Source organism: Narcine bancroftii, chromosome 4, assembly GCF_036971445.1.
Source record: "Narcine bancroftii isolate sNarBan1 chromosome 4, sNarBan1.hap1, whole genome shotgun sequence".
In the NCBI taxonomy this organism is placed as follows: domain Eukaryota; kingdom Metazoa; phylum Chordata; class Chondrichthyes; order Torpediniformes; family Narcinidae; genus Narcine; species Narcine bancroftii.
Genome location: NC_091472.1, coordinates 88,939,918 through 88,962,731, shown reverse-complemented (window position 1 = coordinate 88,962,731; position 22,814 = coordinate 88,939,918). Strand labels below are relative to the sequence as shown.

General features: G+C 39.1%; 1 protein-coding gene across 1 annotated transcript in view; it reads left to right on the top strand.

The window, feature by feature from the left end:
• The window catches only part of abhd12 (abhydrolase domain containing 12, lysophospholipase), a 161,641-nt gene that overhangs the window by 38,954 nt on the left and 99,873 nt on the right, over positions 1 to 22,814 (top strand). Inside the window, exons 4-5 of the mRNA XM_069931906.1 lie at positions 2,872 to 2,991; positions 11,667 to 11,697. Coding sequence (XP_069788007.1) covers positions 2,872 to 2,991; positions 11,667 to 11,697 — 151 coding nt within the window. The remainder of the gene's footprint in view (positions 1 to 2,871; positions 2,992 to 11,666; positions 11,698 to 22,814) is intronic.

Genomic DNA, 22,814 nt, shown 5'->3' with positions numbered 1-22,814 from the left:
CAATCCTGTTTATATAAAAAAAAAATCTTGCTAGAAGAGAAATTTGATATTCATTGCTCTTGATTTTTGAATATACTGGATCTGTTGGGCCACCGGAAATAAACAAAATCATTATTAATAATTGGTGTCCATTTCCACTGAGATATGAACAAAGTTCATTAGTGTTGGATTTGAATGCTTGGTGCATGCAGCCTAGTTTCTACGTGTATGCCAGCATGCAGGTCTGCATTTTGTCTCCATGTCTGACATCCATTTTGTTCAAGCAACCAACCTGTGTTGACCTTTTGTTTTCTTTGATATATGCAGACCACTTTGCATAAATATGGACTTATTATTGTTCATTTACAACTAATTAGAAACTTGAAGGATCTGGGATTAGAAATTTCAGAAGATGATTCAATGTCCAGAGTCTGGGTCAATTTTTAAAATGTCAAATAGACAAATAGTGTAATAAATTTCATTGAATTCATTTCTGTAAGAATAAGAAAATACAATTGAATGGCAATTCACCAAGGTCAGATATTAGAACTAAAATTGTTTTATCATTTCAAAACCCATATCTTTTTACTTCCTGCTGAAATTGAAACTGATGCAGTTTCTCTTTGGATGTTCCCAGAAGGTCAGTGTTGTTCTGATTGAAATGGCTGTGTGACTATTGAACCACTTCTGACTGACTCTTCACACAAGTTAAAATGCAATTTTTATTTGAAAGAAAGGTTGCTATTATTACTGAGACCCTTTTTTAACAGATCTGGTGTAAATATGCATTTTTTTTGCTGGTTAACAATGTTATGTTGATTTAGATCAAACAAAGTTGTTTGTTTCCAAACTGAACAATAGTGAAATGAACAAAGGATATATAAAAAAAACAAGTCAGTGTTTGGAGTTGCAAAGCTGCCAGCCAACATTCTTGTAGAATTGAATTAAATTAATTAAATATTAGTAATGCATTTAATCCCATAGTACTAGATATTTTTTTAAAAATTAAAAGATAGGTGCTAAATTCTTTAGAATAAAACTTACTCCTCAGGTTATTTTATTGTGCATTCTCCTTCATGCTGGAGGTCAGCTTGTTCTGGACCTTGTCTATTTGCAATGACATGATTTGATAATGATGCCTTTGAAGGTGGGCGCAATTGCACAATGCCATTTTTCCAGTTAACCAACTAATTCAGTGTGGCATTTTATTTCTATCCTGGAAAATTTACTGCTGAAACTTAGTCAAAAGAGGGAAGTAATATATTCATTGGTATAAATGAATGTTAGAGCAAGGGATTGGGAAATGAAACCAAGGTTCAATGAGGTCATCAGAAATTGAATTAGCTACAAAGACCATCGCCTCCTTCCATCCCAGGTATCTGAACTTTTGCAATGTTTTCCCTTACTAGTGTTAGAAACAGAAGTACCTTCACAGAAATTGCTCGAGACAAAAATTGAGAACAAAGAACATTTATTATACAACAATGCAAAGTTGGGTGCTTCCCCTTACCCTGGGAATACACACATACACTGGGGCTCACCCAACTTTTATACAGTTGATGTCAGTATAGGAATACCCTCCCCCTTACATTCTTCTGCCTCCTGGATGAGTTTGGCATTAGGCAATCCTGTCTGCCTACGTGCTGTTTCTGTGAACTTGGAGGACCAGGGGGTATCCTGGCAGTGTCCCATCATGTCATTGTCCTTATTCACACCTTCCTGATCTCAGAGCTGACTAACTTCTTACATGCAGAACTTGCTAATTCTGTCTAAGGCTAGAAGACCCTTATCTTATTCAGACTAACTTTACTTCCTACATTCTATTATCTATTATCTATCCTTATCTTATTCATACTGGTGAACTTGTTGATTCTGTCTAAAAGGCTACAAGACCCTTATCTTATTCAGACTAACTTTACTTCCTACATTCTAATATCATTCTTATCCTATTCATACTTGCTTTCTTTTTTTCTTCTTTCTTTGGCTTGGCTTCGCGGACGAAGATTTATGGAGGGGGTAAAAAGTCCACGTCAGCTGCAGGCTCGTTTGTGGCTGACCAGTCCGATGCGGGACAGGCAGACACGATTGCAGCGGTTGCAAGGGAAAATTGGTTGGTTGGGGTTGGGTGTTGGGTTTTTCCTCCTTTGCCTTTTGTCAGTGAGGTGGGCTCTGCGGTCTTCTTCAAAGGAGGCTGCTGCCCGCCAAACTGTGAGGCGCCAAGATGCACGGTTTGAGGCGTTATCAGCCCACTGGCGGTGGTCAATGTGGCAGGCACCAAGAGATTTCTTTAGGCAGTCCTTGTACTTGCTTTATTCATTACACATATATCTATACTAGTTTCCTCATCTTCATATTTTTATATCAGTTTTACTCATCTCTCACACTAGTTTTGTACACTCTTGCTGTGAGACTTTCAGTTTGGTCTTAAGATTTCATTCTCTCTGTGGAACTGTACTAAGATTACCCAAAGGTGTATTTTGGAATCAAGAAACTGAACAGCATTGAACTTAAACCATGATCTCAGGTCAAAACTGTTTTATAACATAGTGAAGATCTTTGAACTTTGAAATTTAACCCACACTACTGTGAGGTAAGGTCTTGGAAATCTGGATATTCAAACTCTTAACTTGCACATATAAAATGCATTTCTGCATTGTTCAATTTAATGGATAATCTGTGAACATACATTCACATTTCTATTATTTTTGTGGGCGTTGATCAGCCTACATTTGAAATACCCCTGTTACATTCAGAAATGGGAATCTAGGGACATTTGTGAAATTAATTTACTGATATTATAACTTCATCAAAATTTGGATAAAATTATTTTTGGCAAGAAAAGGTACAAGCTGGATTATATAATAACAGTGTATCTTCTCTTATTGTTGTCAGGCACACAGTACCTTCTAATCTATGGAAGGAAGCTCAGGGAAAAGACCAGTCATGGTATGAAGACACCTTGGCATCAGGCTTCCCTATCATTCTTTATTTCCATGGCAATGCAGGCACTAGGTAAGGTACCATTTAACTAAATACTGTTTAATTCTTTTAATTTTTGTCCTTGGCAAGTGCCTATTGTTTTCAACTTTTCAACCAGAGATGGAAGAGAATGAACAATCCAGAATCTTTCTGATTAACTAAGGCCATGCATATGGGTAAAATCAGTAATTGTCTTTAACATAAAACATTATAGGCTGCATCATAGGAATGTTAGCATATAAAATGTCATTTGTACTGCATGAAATAGTGGGAGAAAGCTAAGTTAGTTAGGAATTTAAAGTGAAAGCTAAATGGGGGACGTCACGTGATGAGATAGAGCCAGGATATAAGAATCTGTCTCTCCTGAGGAAAAGGTTTTTTAAAAAGTGGGGGGGAAAAAAGTGAAGAGACTGAAATTAAACTATTGGAAACTGTTCAGACACTGAACATTTCACTAATGTCACCAAAAAAGGATATAAAAATGTTGTTGGCTCATTGGGAGGGCAAAAAGGAAAGCAGCAAAGTAAAGAAGAAAGTCCTACCTTGCAGATGGATCCAGGTACTGTCAAGAAGGCTCCTAGTTGAATGTAGAGAGATGAAGGGGAAATGTAATTTATCGATGATTTTTAAAAAAAACCCATGAGAAAAGTGCTGAATATTTTATGTTTTAATATTAATGGGCTTAATAGCTCAGTGCAGAGGAAAAGGATATTGGCACATTTTAAGAAAATAAAAGATGATATAGTTTTTTTTTAAAAACAAGAAACTCATTTAACTGAAAAAGAACATCAAAAGTTAAAAAGGGATTCGATCAGATATATTGCAGCTTCTTCATTTAATTCAAAGACAAGGGGAGTAGCTATTTTAATAGATTAAAAAAACTTCCGATTAAAATACAAAATGTAATTACTGATCCTGCAGGGAGATATATTATGATACAATGTCAAATTTTTTCAGTGTATTGGACACACACGCACACACATATATATATGGACTGAATGTAGATGATGAATTTATAAAAGAAACTTTTTTGAATTTGGCAAATGTTAATGAGAATATGTTAATAGGTGGAGACTTGAATTTTTGTTTAATTCCAATTTTAGACAGATCAACAAGATCTATGGTAAGGACAAAAGCAGCCAAAGCTACATTGTCATTAATGAAAGATTTATATTTGGTAGATGTCTGGAGAACACTTCATCCAAGAGAAAGAGACTATTCTTTTTATTTCAGAAGACATGATTCCTATTCTAGAATTGATTTATTTTTGATATCTGCACAACTTCAAGGCAGAATAAAACAAGCCAATTATAAAGTAAGAAATTTATCTGACCAGTCTCCTTTGTTGTTGACAATAATGATGAATAGACAAGATTAGTTTATAGATGGAGGTTTAACTCTGTTATTAAAAAGGAAAGATTTTTGTGAATTTATTAGAAAACAGATAAGAATCTTTTTTACAACTGACTAATTTGGTTACAAATAAATTTACTTTATGGGATGCGGTGAAGGCATATCATGTGGTCAAATAATAAGTTATACTTCTAAAATTAAGAAAGATGATGTGAAAGAAGTAGAACAATTGAAGATAGAGATAAATTTAGAAAAAGATTTACAGAGGCAAGTTAATGAGGATAAATGAAGATCTCTTATCAATAACAAGCTTCAAAATAATACTTTACAAACCTATAGAATAGAGAAAGCGATAATGAGAACTAAGCTGAGGTATTATGAATTGTGTTAAAGAGCACATAAGGTTCTTGCATGGCAAATAAAGACAGAACAAGCATCGAGAAGGATTATGCAGCTAAGAATGATTCAAATTTAATTTCTTATAAATCTCAAAAAATTGATGACATTTTTAAACAATTTTACTTAAAGTTGTATCAATCAGCGTCTTTAAAAGGTGATAATAAAAAAGATTTTTTAAATCTCAAATTAACTTACCTAAATTAAATTTGGATGATCAGAAAGAGTTGGCTGCTCCTTTATCTCTAATAGAGGTTAGGGAGGCACTGAGTTCTTTACAAAGTAATAAATCTCTGGAAACAGATGGTTTCTGTCATGTTGGGTTCAAACATGCTTGTAATAAAAACTACCTTGAGCCCAGAGTTGCGTTCATAACTTATTTTATTTTAACGTACCCTTGGTGAATATCTACATGCGCAGGCATTGCCTGCTGCTCCCAAGCCAGCCAGATGCATAACTTTCCCGGATGCAGAAGTCCCTCCCTGTGACGTCATCAGCCTGCTCAATGTCCCACCAGTAGTGTTACACCACATCTCCTTAATTTGCTTTTGAAGCTCCCTTTTCTGTGGCGTCGCCCACCACAATTACCTTTACACATTCAGGTACAAATACACAGAAAATATTTACAATATACAAGTCGTTCTTGACTCTGGGAGTTTTACAGTCTCTACTGATTCAATCTACGGTCTCTTTATTTCTCAGCCAGACCTTGTTCTTATTATGCCAGGCGAACTTTGTGTTTCAGTCGGCAGAGTCTCTGGACCTCTCCTTGCAGGAAAGTCCATTTCTGGCCGGTGCTCTCGTCGCTTTTCACCTGGAGACTCTAGTATGGGCATGAGATGTTGGCGATTCCGTCTGTGTCCCTTGTGGTCTGCTAACCATGTACGACCATGGACCGTGGAGTACGGAAGTTACTGTACCTTGCTGTCTAGCGTCAGAGATCCACACATCTTCTCCTGGTGCCAGTTTTTCCAGGTCATTTGTTCTGTGCCTCTTGTAATATTACTTCGCATTTGTAAACTTCCTCTCCTTGTTCTGGAGTTGTAGCAGGTCTGGAAGTTCCAGCTGCAACCTCTCTGAAAGAGTTGGTAGAGTTGTGTGAAGTCGATGACTCATTAGCAACTGGGCTGGACTGTAGCCATTTCTTAGTGGTCTGGCTCTTTATGCCAAAAGTGCACGGTAAGAGTCTTTTGCTTTCTTGAGCAGGTTCTTCACTGTTTGTACTGCTCGCTCTGCCTCGCCATTGCTTTGTGGATACCTAGGGCTACTCGCCACATGCTCAAACCCTAAATCTGCTGTGAAGGCTTTTATGTTTTGTCCAGAGAATTGTGGACCGTTGTCGCTTACTTAATGTCTGGAATGCCATACCATGCAAACATTGATTTTAAGTGAACAATTACATCGGTATTTCATGTCAGGCAGAGTTGTGCTATTTATATGAATATAGAGAAATAGTCCACCACTAATGTTTTCTCTCCAAGAGTGATAAATCTGCACCAAGTTTTTTTCCATGGCCTGTCAGGGAATTTACTCGGCATCAGCGGTTCTCTTGCGTTTGCCCTTTCCTGGATGTACTTTCTGCACCTCAAGACAATCTCACTTATTTGATTTCTCAGAACTGGCCACCACATTGTTTGATTGGCACGCTTCCGGCACTTTACAAGCCCCTGGTGGTCCGATTTTATTTTCTCGAGTACCTCATTCTGCATGTTAGCTGGAATAACTAATTTCGTACCACACAGGAGTAATCCATTGTGCACACACAGAATGACCCTCTCTTGCCAGTAGCGTTTGATTGGTCCTTGTAACTGGTCTGGCCAGCTTTCAATGCAATATTTCATGACCTGTGTGCACACACTGTCAGCACATAGTTGCTCTCAGAGCTCTGTCAGATATCTGTTGCTTGTTGGGAGGTTTTCCATCACCGTCTCGACGTAAATATTGGTGTCCTCCATGAGGTCTTGGTCAGCACTTGTGGTTTCGTCTTGTAGTGGGGAGTGAGAGAGTATATCCGCAGAAGTGAGGTTCTTCCCAGGTGTGTGTGAGATCGTGTATGAGCATCTCATCAGCCTTATTCTGAAAACCTCTGTATCCATGGTGGCAGTGAATCCAGCACTTGTCCACCTAGTATACTCACAAGTGGTTTGTGATCTGTCTTCAACTCAAAATGTAGACCCAAAATAATAAAATCGTTGAATATCTTGCAAGCCCAAGTCCGTGCTAATGCCTCATTTTACAGCTGCGCGTACCTTTACTCTGTTTCTGTTAGCGATCTGGAAGCATAAGTGACTGGTGACCAATTGTCTCCATCCTTCTGAGCTCACTAATGTTTGTCAGGTCTTTCATGTCCTGCACAGCTTTTGCCTTGCTTGGGTCTTGTTTCATGCTGTCTGCTGAGATGATGTACCCCAGAAATTTCACCTGCCTTCTTCAAAACTGACACATCGCCATGTTGAGAGTGACCCTCGCCTTTTCTGATTGTTCTAGGATTGCACGGACCCTCACATCATGTTGGTCTTTCATGGTCCCTCAGATGAGCTTATTATTCATGTGGCAGACAGCTCCTTCCAGGCCTGTGGTAACCTCGGTCACCACTTTGTTCTGGAAGTGTTTAGGTGCAGAGTGTTCAGGGTAGGTGGTTGAAATAATAATGCCCGAATGGCGTGATAAATGTTGTGTAGAGAGCTGATTCTTTGGACAAAGGAATTTGCCAAAATCACGTTTGTGTCCAACTTAGTAAAATATTCTGAACCAGTGAGCATGCCTAGGATTTGATCCACTGAAGGACATATAAACTTTTCTCTGTACACTGATCCATTCAAGGGTATCATGTCCACACAAATGCGAACATTTTTTTTTTTTTTAATGCGAACATTTTCTTTATTCTTTTTTGGTGCTACCACCATGCCACCACACATTGTGCAGGCTCCTTTATGCAATTGATGCCTCCAAGCTTCTCTATTCTTTCAAGTTCTCTCGTCGCTTGACCCATGAGTGGCAATGGGACCCTTTGAGGTACTTTCAGTGAAAATGGTTTTGCATCAGGCTTGAGTTTAATGACATGGCTTTTGTATTAGCCCGAGTCCATTGCAAAGTTTAAAGGAATGCCTTCCTGACTGTCTCTTGGTTCAGGGCATCCACCACTCTGGCCACTCTTGAGTTTCATCGAAGTTGGTCTGCTCAATAGCACCACATGTAAGTCTCTCACCACGAACACATCTGTGGTGCTCCTCTGTATGAGAGGGCTTCTTTTGCCAATCCCAGGACCATCAATTTCACTCCCCCTGGACCATAGAGTGGCTTCTGTGCTTTTCCTAGCTTGCCATCTCCGGGTATAATTCTTTTGAACAGCTGCTCAGGAATGGCTATAACATTGGCCCTGTGTCAATTTTGAAGGTCCCTTTGCTGCCTCCTACATTAATGTCTGCCATCCAGGGCTCCTCATCTGATGCTATTTCTCCAAGGAACAATCTGTCCACGTCCTTTGCTACCTCATTCACCATCAGGTTGACCTACAGACTTTTCTGTAGTGTCCTCGTTTGCCGCAGTTGTGGCATTCTGCATTCCTGGCTGGGCATTAAAATGCTGTGTGGAATGGTAGTTTTCCGCACTTGGGGCATGTCTTGCGCTCTACTTTGCTCTGTATCATCATCTTAACTTTTTGCTGTCCTGGTGTCTGCCCTTTGTTCTAAACCTCTGCTGTCTTCCTCTCAAGTTGCACCCCATCTACTACCAGTTTGCTTGCACGCATGTCTTGCAAGTCAGTTTGCTGCTGCTTTATCACCTCTGACCATCTAGCCATTGTGATTCCTTTCATGAGGGTGAGATCTTTGTCGAGTTGCATCCTCTCCGACAGTGACAAATTTCTTAGACTCACTACTAGTCTGTTGTGTGAAAGTTCGTCGTGCAGATCCCCATATTCACAGTTCTCTGCCAGTGCATACAAGGCTGGAATGAACATGTCTACTGTTTCTGCAGGTTCCTGCGCTCTTGTTAAATTTCACCCATTCGTAAGTTACTTTCTTCTTAGGCAAGAAGTAATAATCAAACCCTCTCAGTACAGTGTCATACTGCTGCTGCTGCACGCCCATTAAGTCTAGGCCCCGTGGCGCATCGTCAGCCTAGTCCTCCATGCAATATACTGGTTAGCTTCAGAGGAATTATTTAAATTACTTGCCAGTCTGAAGCGCTTGAATCTTCTTATCCACTTCTCCCACTCCTGTGGCTTTAAGAAGTTGAAGGTTCTGGAGGTTTTATCATGAAAGTTGCCATTGGAGGTGCTGCCGCTCCCATTCGGGGTACCTACGCATGTTCAGGCCCGTTCTCCATCTTAACTTGACTCTTTCACTTTGACTCTTTCACAGCCTGTCCTCCTCTGTGTGGCTCAAAGCTCTTCTTATGACACCATGTCGTGTTGGATTCAAACATGTTTGTAATAAAAACTACTTTGATCCCAGAGTTACATTCATAACTTGCTTTGTTTTAACATGCTCTTGGCGAATATCTACATGCACAGGCATTGGCTGCTGCTCCCAAGCCTGCCAGACGCATAACTCTTCTGCATGCGTAAGTCCCGCCCCATGACATCATCGACTTCCAGTAGGGTTACACCAGAGTTTCGCACCTGAATTTTGTAGAGTTTAAGGATTTATTAATTCCTCCATTTATGGAAGTATTAAAGCAGGCGGATGAAACATAAACATTGCTGGAATCTTTTAAAACAGCAATTAAAAAAAAAAGAGATCCTTTAAAATCATCTTCATATAGACCTATATCTTTTATTAAATGTTGATTATAAAATAGTAGCAAAAATGTTAGCAAATAGATTGGCAAAATACTTACTGAAGTTGATAAATATGGATCAAACTGGATTTCTTTTTAAAAAAAAAAGAAAAGTCAGCAGATAATGTGACTAGATTGATGAGTATAATACATTTGTCACAGAAAAGAGGAGATATAAGTGGAGCAGTGGCTTTAGATGTGGGAAAAGCATTTGATAGATTAGAGTGGGACTTTTTATTTAAAGTACTTGAAAAGTTTGGACTGGGACAAATATTTATATATTGGATTAAAGCCTTGTTGACAAATGGACAAGTTTCTGATTTTTTAAAAAATTAACAAGGATGTCCATTGTCTCCAGCTTTATTTATTTTAGTAATAGAACAATTGGCAGAATTGATTCAGTCTGATTCTGATATTAAAGGTTTTAGAGTTGGTAGAGAAGAACATGAGAATAATTTATTTGCAGATGATGTAATAATCTATATGATGGAACTGGAAAAAGTTCATTACGTAAATTATGTTCAAGATTAAAAGAATATGGAATAGTATCTGTTTATAAATTTGGACAAAAGTGAAATTATGCTTTGTACTCAGGATGATTGTACACAGTGTAAAAGAGATACCCAATTTAAATGGCCAGTGAATGGAATAAAATATTTAGGGATGCGAATAAACATAACTTTAAAAAAAATATTTAAACTGAATTATAATCCCTTGCTTAGAAAATTGATGAGAATTTTTTTAAATGTGTGGAATTACCTATAACTTTATTGGGAAGAGTTGATTTGTATAAAAATAAATATTTTTCCTAGATTACAATTTTTTTTTCAAACATTGCCTATATTTATTCCACAGAATTTTTTTTCAGGAACTGAATAAATATATAAGAAAGTTTCTTTGGAAGGGCAAGATGTCAAAGGTCTCATTAGAAAAATTAAATTAGAAATTTGAATTGCGAGGTTTACAACTTTCAAATTTTAAAAATTATTTTAAACTGGCACAAATGAGATTTCTATCTTCCTTCTTTGAAGAAGGAGAGAAACCACCGTGGATTAAGATAGAGATGGATAAAATAGGGGAGACAATGGCTGAAGATTTTATATATAAATGGGATATGAGATTAATAACTGGAGTTTGGGATACTCCACTGGTGAAACATTTGAATGGTAAATGTTGAAATGGGAATGAGGTATTAGGAAATACCCAAAATGCCATTGATTCAAAACAGACTTAATTCATTTACAATGAATAACTGACTTTTTAATATTTGGTCGACCACAGTAATTAGGAGAATAGTGGATTGTTTTGAAGGGGAAAGTGTAATGTCATTTGATCAATTGATAAATAAATTTGGGGTACAAATAATACAATATTTGTTTATTATAAAATAAAGGCATATTTACAGGATAAATTGGGTCTAACAATGTTATTACCTAAAGGGAGTGAAGTAGAAAGTTTGATTTGTAACAAATCTATTAAAAAGTTTATTTTAGCTATTATTGCAAAAGGGAATACGAAAACAAGGAATTCATAGATCTAGACAGAGGTGGGAAACTGATTTAAATATTAGTATTGAGCAGAAAAATTGGTTGGAATGGTGTCATTATAATATGACAAATGCAAAAAATGTCAGATATAGATTGGCTCAATATAACTTTTTATGTCAATTATATCTTACCCCACAGAAATTAAAAAGACTGAAATTAGATTTATGAGATAACTATTTTGGGTATAATCAAGAGATAGGTCCTCATCCATTTTTGCATTCATTGGTTACCATCCATATATAGCTTTTTATGTATGTGCACAGTTACCCTGAGAAGTATTGAATACAATAGAGGTTCATTTCAGTGGTAATGTCTTTAATATTGTAATTTTACTACTAATCACTATCAAACCTTCCTTTTCAAATTTATTATCATCTGACTGTATACATACAACCAGATGAAACACTGTTTCTCTGGACCATGGTACACACATAACAATCACATTTGTACATGAAGATATAATAAAATAAATATTTTGGAATAATTTATTCACTTCATTAAGTAGAAACCCAAAGATTAAAAAAAATCAAAATTGCAATTCTAAGATGAGATTGAAAATTACATCTAAAGTGAATAGAGTGAAATTATAGGAAATTATTGTAAATTAATTTCTTTTTTATTTCTTTACAGAGGCGGGGATCACAGGGTCCAGCTATACAAGGTTGGTGGCCTTTTAAATCAGGTTACTTGGGTTGAAGGGATGCTGTAGAATTTGTTCCATCCATCAGTCATTTTATGCATTAATTATTTTTGCCCATACTTGTATTCAACTACATTTGAACTCCTGTGTGTTATCTGCTCCCAGAACTCTTCTGGATATTATTGCAAATAATTTTGCTTTGTATTTGATTTTCATTTGTTCACTTATTCCATTTTCTGGGCAGAGTGTGGGAGAAAATGGTAACTTTTAATGTTTTTCCCGAATTTCCCTGATTACCCTCGAGAAACTGGTTATGAGTTGTCTCCCTTTGTTGTCGATCTTCTGGTGAACGTATTTCAACAATGCTATTGGGGAAGGAGTTTCAGGAATTAAGACTCAGTAGCAATGAAGATGAAACTTACGATGATGAAATTCCAAATTAGGATCTCTTGCAACTTAGCAGGAAAGTTACAGGTAGTGTGGAGATGTACCTGTGTCTGAATCTTGACAGAGCCCCCTGCAGTTATCCAGGCATAGCTGGTAATGAAAATTAGTATTGTACAATGTACAAATGCTCTGTAATTCTTGCAGCAGGTGATCATTTAAAAAAAGCAACTACAAGAGTATGCATTAAATTGAAATAGATATACAAGTACAAAAAATAGATGATAAATATTTACATTTGCCATAAAACAGGAAAAAAAGTGGTGTTACAATAGTACAGGCAGTCCTTTTGTCGTTTCAGTGCACTCCATGATTAACAAGGGGAGGATCAAGACCCTGATAGGTCTTGGGAAGAAACAGTTCTTGAACCATGAGGGGCTGCTTTTCAAGCTTCTGTACCTTCTATCTGAAGGTAGTAGTGAGAAGAAGGTCATGACTAGGGTGATGGGATCCTTTATGTTGGCAACCTTGTTGTGACAGTGCCTAACATTGATGTCTACCATGGATGGGATATCAGATCTTGTGAAGGACTTAGCTATGTTTACTATCCTCTCAGAATTAGAATTTATTGTCATGAACAGGCCATGAAATTGGTTGTTTTGCAGCAGAATTGCAGGTGTAATAAAAAATGGCTACAAATCACACTCAAAAATAAATAAATAAATTGGTGCAAAAGAAGAGAAAGTGAGATAGTGTCTGTAGGTCATTGTCCATTCAGATATCTGATGATAAAGGGGAAGAAGCTGTATCTGTGCCATTGGGTTTTATACCTTCTTCCTGATGGTAGCAGTGAGTAAAGGACATGGCTTGGGTTGTGAGGGTCTTTGAGGATGGAAGCAGTTTTCTTGAGACACCACCTCTTGTAGATGTCCTTAATGAAGACTAATGGCTCTGGCTGAATTCATAACTGTAGCCTTTTCCTGTCCTGTGCATTGGCACCTCCATAACAGACAGTGATGCAACCTGTCAGAATGCTCTCCACAGTACACCTGTAGAAATTTGCAAGAGTCTTTGATGGCACCAAATCTCCTCAAACTCCTCACGAAGTATAGCCGTCATGAGTCTTTGTAATTGCATAGACATGGAAGTTCCAGGATAGATCTTTGGAGATGTAATTACCCAGGAATTTGTTGACCCTTTCCACTGCTGATCCCTCAAAGAGGTCTGGTTTGTGTTCTCCTGGTTTCCCCTTCCTGAAGTCCACAGTCAGCTCCTTTGTTTTGCTAATGCTGAGTGCAAGGTTGTTGTGACACCACTCAACTAGGTGATCTTTCCCACTACTGTGCACTTCCTCATTTCCATCTGTGATTCTGCCAACAACTGTGATGTTATTGGCAAATTTGTAGATGCCATTAGGATTGTGCCTAGCCTAGCCACACAGTCGTGGATGTAGAACAATAGCGCAGTGAGCTAAGCATACATCCTTGAGGTGTGTTTATGTTAATTGTCAGTGAGAAGGAGATGTTGTTATGATCCGCACTGACTGTAGTTGTTTGACAAGGAAGTCAAGGAACCATTTGCAGAGGGACATACAGAGGCCTAGGTTTTGATCAGTTCTGAGGATATGATGGTGTTGAAATCTGAACTGTAGTTGATGAAAAGCAGTCTGATGTACATGTTACTGTTGTTTAGGTGATCCAGGACTGACTGAAGAGCCAGAGATTGCATCTGCTATGGAGCGATTATGGTGGTAGACAAATTGTAGTGGGTCCAGATCTTTACTTGGGTACGAATTAATTCTGGCTATGACTAACTTCTCAAAGTAGTTCATCACAGTAGATGTGAGCCCTACTGGGTGATGGTCTTTGAAGCAGCTCACTCTGCTTTTCTTGGTCACCAGTATGATTGATGGCTTTTTGAAGCAGGTGGGAACATCCGACTGCAGCAATGCAAGGTAGAAAATTTTTGTGAGCACTCTAGCTAGTTGGTTTGTTCAGATTTTCAGTATGCTGCCAAGTTTGCCATCAGGGCCTGACACTTTGCAGGGGTTTACCCTCTTGAAAGATGTTCTTGAGTTGACCTTGGTGACTGATATCACAGAATGACTAGCTTGTGTAGGATTTCTCATTGCTACTGTTGAATTCTACTTTTCAAAGCAAGTATAAAAGGTGTTCAGCTCATCCAGTAATGAACCATCACAGCCATTTATGATGATCAGCTTCGCCTTGTGGGATGTATTGGCTTGCAATCTCTGCTATAGCTGTTGAGAATTTGTCTGTATTTTTAGCTTCCCTTGGAATTGCATCTTTGTTGCTGAGATGGCCATAGGTCTTACTTGCACTTTCTGTGGAGATCTAGATCACTGGTCTTATGTATGTAATGGACCATGGACAGACCTGTCAGACTGTGGGCTGTCATCATAAAGGATGGAATTCTGCTGGGATCTCTCTGTGACTTGTGGTGCAGCTGGGTTGAGCTGTGCAGACAGAGAGAGAATGGAATGTTCAGAACGGGAGTTGGAGTGGCAGTTGAAGCAAAAGAACTGCAGGTGGAGCAGCAGAGACCAAATGGTGAGCCTTGTGAAAGGCACATGCCTCATAAGGGTTAATGAAGGGTTAAAAACCACAATTTGAGAACTGAGGGAAGTCATCTAAGGAAGACTCGAAAAAGGATTCGTAAGCTTACGGCATCACAACATCAGTCATTTCTCTTTCCAACTTTCAATACAACATCCTTTTGTTATTCATTTAAAGAACTGAATTTGGACATTGAGCTTTGGGATTGAATTCTGTGGACTGTGTTTTTGGACTGACTGACTTGGGGTTTTTTGGATATTTTTTTCTGTTTTTGAATATTGGGCACAAACTGTAATGGTCTTTTTTTCTACATACCCATTGTTTATAAATGATATCTGTATATTTGTTATAGATACTTATAGTGGGGTTAAGTTGGTTAAGACATTATATTGTTAATAGTCATTAATAAATTTAGGGTTAAAATTCAACTCTTTTGAATTGTTTTCTGCTACTGGTTTGAGGCATGACAAAGTGGGGGCTCATCCAAGGGATCCAAACAAATTTGGGAGCTTAAAGGTCATTTGATTAGTGATCAATCTTATGAGTCTGAATGAAGCTGGAGCTTTGTGACTGATGGAAATTTATTTGTTAAGAATAATTAAAAGCTAGTGTGTATGTGAAATCAATAGCAACAAACCAGCAGCCATGGGTATAGAGAGATTTTTGGTATGAAAAAGGCTAAAAAGCACATGGTGACAATTACCAATAAGTTGGCAAGTAGAACCACAAATGAAAAAGGTGGAGATTGGGAGGAAAATTGCAAAATACTACAAAGAAGAAGGAAAGTTTGACAAAGAAGTGTTAGAGCAGTTTCCCAAGATTAAAACTTCTGAGAAAATACAGTTGGAATTAAAGAGAGTAGAATTGGAGGCAGCCAAGACACAAAATAAATTGGACATAGAAATAGAAGAGAAAAGATTAGAAATGGAAGCAGCTGAGAAACAGAAGCGATTAGAAATGGAACTAAAGATATTAGAACTACAGGCAGAGGAGAAAATTAGGCTACATGAGCTGGAAAAGATTAGAGTGGAAAATGAAGTGGAAAAGAAGAGACCCGAGATCAAATTCTTGGTCATTGTGAGGGGTTTATGGCCAGCAGAGAAGTTGGTTAGTTCCTCCATGTAAGGAAGCTGAGATAGATAAATATTTTCAGCACTTTGAGAAAGTGGCTGTGAATTTAAATTGGTCACAAAACCAATGGTCTCTTGTGTTACAAAGTGTAATTAAAGGAAAAGCTCATCAAGCTTATTTATGCCCTTATGAAATTATGAAAAAAGCTATACTCCAGGTTTAAGAGTTGGTTCTAAAGACTTACAGCCAGAAATTCAGGAATTAAAAAAAAATCAACAACCCAATCTTGTACACATTTTGCTTATGAAAAAGTTGTGTGTTTTGACCAGTGGGTGCTCATCAAAGACTGTAAACCATGATTATAATTGATTGAGAGAATTGATAATAAACTCAGGTCTGTCATGTAAATATGATCAAGCTGTAGCAGCGGCTACACTGCTCTTGCAATAACACACACAACCAGACGGGTTGAGCTCAGTGAGCAGACTAGTTTATTGCAAGCTGCTGGGCTGCACTTCTACTCCCAGCCTGGACCTGGCTGAGAACTGTGCTGGAGGATGCTGACGTCACCCGGGCGTCTCGTGGTCCCCAAGCGCAGGGTTTCTGAGCCCCGAGCTGGAAGGAAGGGAAACCTCCGATGGTGGCATTTTGGCCGGCTGCCCCGCTGCGTGGCTTACAAGCGGGGCCGGTTTGCCTGCCTTGTGGTGAGCCGCCCAAGTCCAACGTGAATGTCGAGCCGGAAGGCTGTATAACCCTGTACGGCCCCTTGTACGGTCGCTGCAGAGGTGCCGCGATTGGGCTCCGCTGAATGAAAAACAAACTCCTCCGAAAGCAGCTTGCCAGAAATGTGAGACAGGCGTATGCCATGCCTGGGCAGCGGTGGGGGTTCGAAGGAGTCCAAGCGTACCCTGAGGTGAGGAAGTAGTTCGTGCGGCGACCGCTGTGGATTGTGAGGTGCGTTGATGAACTCACAGGTAGTGCCAGCGGCGCACTGTAGACCAGCTCAGCTGATAACACATGCAGATCTTCCTTGGGAGTGGAGCGGATGCCCAGGAGCACCCAAGGCAGTTCGTCCGTCCAGTCAGGACCAGTGAGGCGGGCCATGAGTGCCGACTTAAGGTGGCGGTGCACACGTTTGATTAGTCCATTGGCCTGCGGGTAGTAGGCCGTGGTGCGGTGTAGCTGTATCCCAAACCTGTTGGTGAGCTGTGCCCAGAGCGCAGATGTGAACTGGGCGCCCCAATCGCTGATGAGGTGAGCCGGGATGCCGAACCGGGCGACCCAACCATGCAACAGGGCTCGGGAGCAGGAGTCGGTGGAGGTGTCTGGCATCAGGATCGCCTCGGGCCAGCGAGTGGTGCGGTCCACCACCGTAAACAGGTAACAGTTGCCCCGGGAAATGGGTAAGGGCCCGACGATGTCCACGTGAATGTGGCTGAACCATTCCCGGAGGTGCTTGAACTCCTGTACGGGAGCCCTGGTGTGCCTGTGCACCTTGGACATCTGGCAATTGGTGCATGTTCTGGCCCAGCCTGTGATCTGCTTCTGCAGCCCATGCCATACGAACCGTTCTGCCACTATTCGGACTGTGGACCTGATGGGCGGATGTGAAAGGTCGTGGATGTGATGGAAGACCTGCCTGCGCCACTGCTGCTGAACCACTGGCCGCAGGGTGCCCAAGGAGATAGCGCACAGGATGGTGCCTTCCTCACTCTGATTCGGGAGGTCTCGGAACCGCAGGCTGGTGATGGCGGTCTTGAAGACCCAAGTCTCCTCATCAGCTTCCTGGTCCCGGGCAAGCTGGTCGAAGTTGAGGCTGGGCATCAGCGTGCAGATAGCCAGTTGCGAGAGTGCATCGGCAACCACATTGTCCTTCCCCGCCTTGTGCCGAATGTCGGTGGTAAACTCCGACACGAAGGAGAGGTGACGCTGCTGGCGGGCAGAGTGAGGAAGGCAAAATTCCTTACTAAAATTGACTTGTGGAATGTTACTGCTGTGTTCCTTTAACAAATAGGGGTAAAGAGGTTTCTGCAATTGTAACACCTGTGTACAATGTCATGCCCTTTAGAATGAAGAATTATCTGGGGACATTTAAAAGAAAGATCAATTCTGTAATTCAGGGGTTGAAGCACGCAGGTGCTTAAACTGATGATTTAGTTATAAGTAGTGACACGTGGGAAGATAATGTCCTTGGGTTAGAAGAATCGTTTAATCGACTTTCAAAGCCAAATCTCAGTTAATTTAAGTAAAAGTGAGTTTGGTAATGTGTCTTACTTATCTGGGTTATGTCATAGGTCAGGGGCAGTTGGTGCCAATTGAGGCCAGTTTACATTTGACTATCTTTGCGTTCCCTGTTCCAAATAGTAAGAAAACTCTTCCTGGGAATGATTGGTTACTATCACAAGTTTTGTAAACAATTGCAGATATTACCCTCCCTTTAACAAAAATGCTAAAGAAGGGAGAAAAATTTGTCTGGTTGAAATGTTGCCAAGAAGCATTTGTAAAATTGAGGGCCATTTTATGCCACCCACCTGTGCTTGAGTCACCTATCTTAGGAAACCATTTTCTTTAGCTGTGGATGCCAATGATGAAGCTGTGGGTGTGGTGCTGTTACAGAAGAAGAATGATGATGATATTGACCATCCTGTATCCTTATTTTTGAAGAAGTTTAATGATCATTGGAAGAATTATTCCACCATCGAGAAAGAGTTGTTAGCTCTTGTGTTGGCTCTACCACATTTTGATATTTACATTTGTACAGCTCAGAAACCATTTATGGTGTGTACTGATCATAATCCATTGTTTCTTTGCATGTAAAATGAAGAATAAGAATAGACGCTTGTTAAATTGGAGCTTGATTTTACAAGAATTTGTTTTGATGATAACGCACATTAAGGGAAAGGATAATGTGATTACTGATTGTCTTCCTAGATGCTAAACCTTGTAAATGAAATTAGTTACCGTCTTTGCTTATAGATGAATATAGTGTTTTGTTTTATATTTTAACACTTTAATTAATTACTAAAATTTTGTTCTTGCAGACCAAAATTTTCTTTGTGGGTGGGAGATGTTATGGACCATAGACTGACTTTTTGGACTGTGGACTGTCATCATCAAGGATGGAATTCTGCTGGGAATTCTGTGTGACTTGTGGTGCAGCTGGGTCGAGATGTGCAGACGTAGAATGGAACGTTAAGAACAGCAGTTGGAGCAGTAGAACTGCAAATGGAATGTCAGAGACCAGATGAGAGCTGTGTGAAAGGCACATGCCTTATAAGTTAATGAAGGGTTAAAAAAACCACAATTTGGGAGCCAAGGGAAGTCATCGAAGGAAGCCTTGAAAAAGGATTCATAAGCTTACAGCAAAACAATATCAGTCTTTTCAACTTTCAATACAATACTTCTGTTATTCTGTTAAAGAACTGAATTTGAACATTGAGCTTTGAGATTGAATTTTTTGAATTGACTGACCTGGGTTTTTTTTTTTGAGGTTTTTTGAATATTGGGCACAGGCTGTAATGGTCTGGGTTTTTTTTAAAAGGAACACAATGTTCATAAAGATAAGATATCTGTATATTTATTATAAATACCTTTAGTCGAGTTAATTGGGTTAAGACATTATATTGTTAATAGTCATTAATAAATCTGCAGTTTAAAAAATAGTTCTTTTGAATTGTGTCTTCTGGTTTGAATGAAACAAATACCATGAATCACACCCTCAGCAGGTGGCATGATTCGTCCATGCCATTTGGGTGCAGTATTCATGGTATGCGTGTGTGGGCAGGTCTGGATGAAGTCAATGACAGGTATGACATATTCATGTTTAAGGATGAGTCTTTAAATGTAGTCCAGTCCACCAATTCATAGCAGTCCTGCAGGCACTCCTCTGGCTCCCTTGATCATACTTTCACCCTCTTCATAACTTGTGCTGCACACCCAGGTGATCAGACTTGTTTAAGTACGGGTGGGAGATGGCTTGGTAGATGTTCTTGATGGTGAGGTACAGTGGTCAAGTTTGTTGGCTCCTCTGGTTGCGCAGGTGATAGGTTGATGATAGTTTGTCAGAGACTGCTTCAGTTTGGCCTGGTAGAAGTCCCCTACAATGATCAGGAAGGCATCAAGGTGTTCTATCCCATGGTGGTTGATCACAGTGTTCCAGAGCCATCCTGATGTTAGCTTATACACCGTGACCAGGATGATGGTGGTGAGCTGCCTCGGCAGATGGAATAGATGACACTTGATCGGCAGATGTTCCAGGCTAGGAGAGCAAAACTGGGACATAATCATCATGTTTGTGCATCGAGATGCAAATGCTTCCTCCTCTGCTTTTACCTGATGCTGGTGTCCAGTCTTGAGCTGCAGTACTATGTCTGAAATGTCCTTGTTCATCCATGTCTCAGTGAAGCACATCACACAGCAATCCCTCTGCGACCTTTTGCATTCTTGGACATGAATTACCAAACTAGGCTGTGATGTAGCTAGTCAGTGTGCACCTTAGAAATTTTATGGAGTATCTTATAATATGCAAAATTTCCACAGATTCCTCAGAAAGTAGAGCCGTTGGTATGTCTTTACAGTTCTCTCAATGTTCTGGTTCCAGGAGAGGTCTTCTAAAATGTGGACTCTTCATCTCTGTCCTTTCAGTACAGACAGATGCTTGGTTCCTTGGACTCCCTTTCCTAAATCAACAAGAAGCCCCTTGGTGATGTTGAAAGCAACATTGTTGTTCTGACACCATCCAATCAGATTATTGATCTCCATTCTATATTCTGACTCATAATTTTCAGTTATTCGGCCAACAATGGTAGTGTCATCAGTGAATTTATAGTTTGCATTGGAGCTAAATCTGACAACACAGTTATGAGCATATAGAGAACAGGGTAGGGGACTAAGCACGCAGCCTTGGGTGCCCCTGTGTTGATGGAGAGTGATGTTGATGGCCCAGGGTTGCTTTGTAGATGATGAAAATGCTTTGGTATGTTAACAGATGAATCACTCCAAAATATCTAGCCTCTGACCTGATCTCATAGTTGTAGCTCATCCATTTGAGGTTTCTGTCAATGCTAGAGTGCAGGTGTCAATGGACTTGCCCATGGTTATGCCATTGAATGTTGGACATGCTCATTTTCAGAATCTTTTGTGATGTGAATGTTACTTGCTATTACAATGATGAAGCAATAGATGATGATTGACATGAGGAAACTTCCCTGAGCTACCCCTCTCCTGGGGTTTGAAGCATGGAACAATTTTCTTTCACAACCACAACTATTGTCTGAGATGTGATTCCATCTTTGGCCATATTATTCCTTTTTTTAAATTATAAAAAAAAAATTTCACACTATGAACCATATTAACCAAAATACACACAAACATTCCCCTCTTGAATATACACAGTGTCATTTTCTCCCCTTTTTCCCCCCTCCCTACCCACTAAACGTTCAACATATACAATAAACCCATTAAACAATGTAATCACACAATGAAAATAAACAAGAAAATTGTGTCATCTACTTTTACACACTGGGTCAGTTCATTTCGTCTTCTTCTCATTCTATCATTTTAGGGGGTGGAGGACCGCAGTAGGCCCTCTCTGTTGTGTTCCATGTATGGTTCCCAAATTTGTTCGAATACTGTGCTTTATTTTTTTTAAATTATGTTATTTTTTCCAATGGAATACATTTATTCATTTCTATGTACCATTGCTGTATTCTCAGGTTCTCTTCCGATTTCCAGGTTGACATTATACATTTTTTTGCTACAGCTAAAGCTATCATAATAAATCTTTTTTGTGCTTCATCCAATTTGAGGCCTAGTTCTTTACTACTTATATCACTTAGAAGAAAGATCTCTGGATTTTTTGGTATGTTGCTTTTTGTGATTTTATTTAATATCTGATTTAGATCTTCCCAAAACTTTTTCACTTTCTCACATGCCCAAATTGCATGTATTGTTGTTCCCATTTCCTTCTTCCAGCGAAAACATCTATCTTATACTGTTGGGTCCCATTTATTTAACTTTTGGGGCGTGATATATAGCCTGTGTAACCAATTATATTGTATCATGCGTAACCTCGTGTTTATTGTATTTCTCATAGTTCCGGAGCATAGCTTTTCCCATATTTCATTTTTTTTATCTTTATGTTTAGATCTTGTTCCCACTTTTGTTTGGGTTTCAGCTTATTTCATCGTTCTCTCTCTCTTGATGTACATGTTTGTTATAAACCTTTTAATTATCATTGTGTCTGTAATAACATATTCAAAGCTGCTTCCTTCTAATAACCTCAGCCTGCTTCCCAATTTGTCCTTCAAGTAGGTTTTCAATTGGTGGTTTGCAAACATTGTACAGTGAGTTATACCATATTTGTTCAAATGTTAATAAATTATTTCCCAAAAAACAATTTTCTATTTTTTTGATCCCTTTTCTCTCCCATTCTCTAAAGGAGAGGTTATCTATTGTGAAAGGGATTAGTTGATTTTGCATCAATAATAATTTTAGTAGTTGGTAATTTGTTTTTTTCCTTTCTACGTGAATCTTCTTCCAAATGTTGAGCAGATGGTGCAATACTGGTGAATTCCTACGTTGCACCAGTTTTTCATGTTCTGGTACCTTTATATGTTCTGGTACCTTCTCCCCTATTTTATCTAGCTCTATTCTGGTCCAATTTGGTTTTTCCCTTGTTTGATAAAAATCGGATAGATATCTTAATTGTGCTGCTCTATAATAATTCTTAAAGTTTGGTAGCTGTAAGCCCCCTTGCTTGTACCATTCTGTTAATTTATCTAGCGCTATCCTTGGTTTCCCACCTTTCCATAAGAATTTCCTTATTATTTTTGGATTGCTTGTGTTTGCCATTTAAATGGCGATTCTTTCTTAAACTTTGTGAAATCCGCACTATTCATTGGCATTGCTTCACTTTTATTTGTGTTGATCTTGTACCCTGATATTTCTCCATATTCCTTCCATTTCTTATGTAATTCTTTTATTGATATTTCTGGTTCTGTTAAGTATACTGTGATGTCTTCTGCAAATAGACTGATTTTATATTACTTCTCTTTTATTTTTATCCCTTTTATTTTATTTTCTGTTCTTATCAGTTCTGCCAAGGGC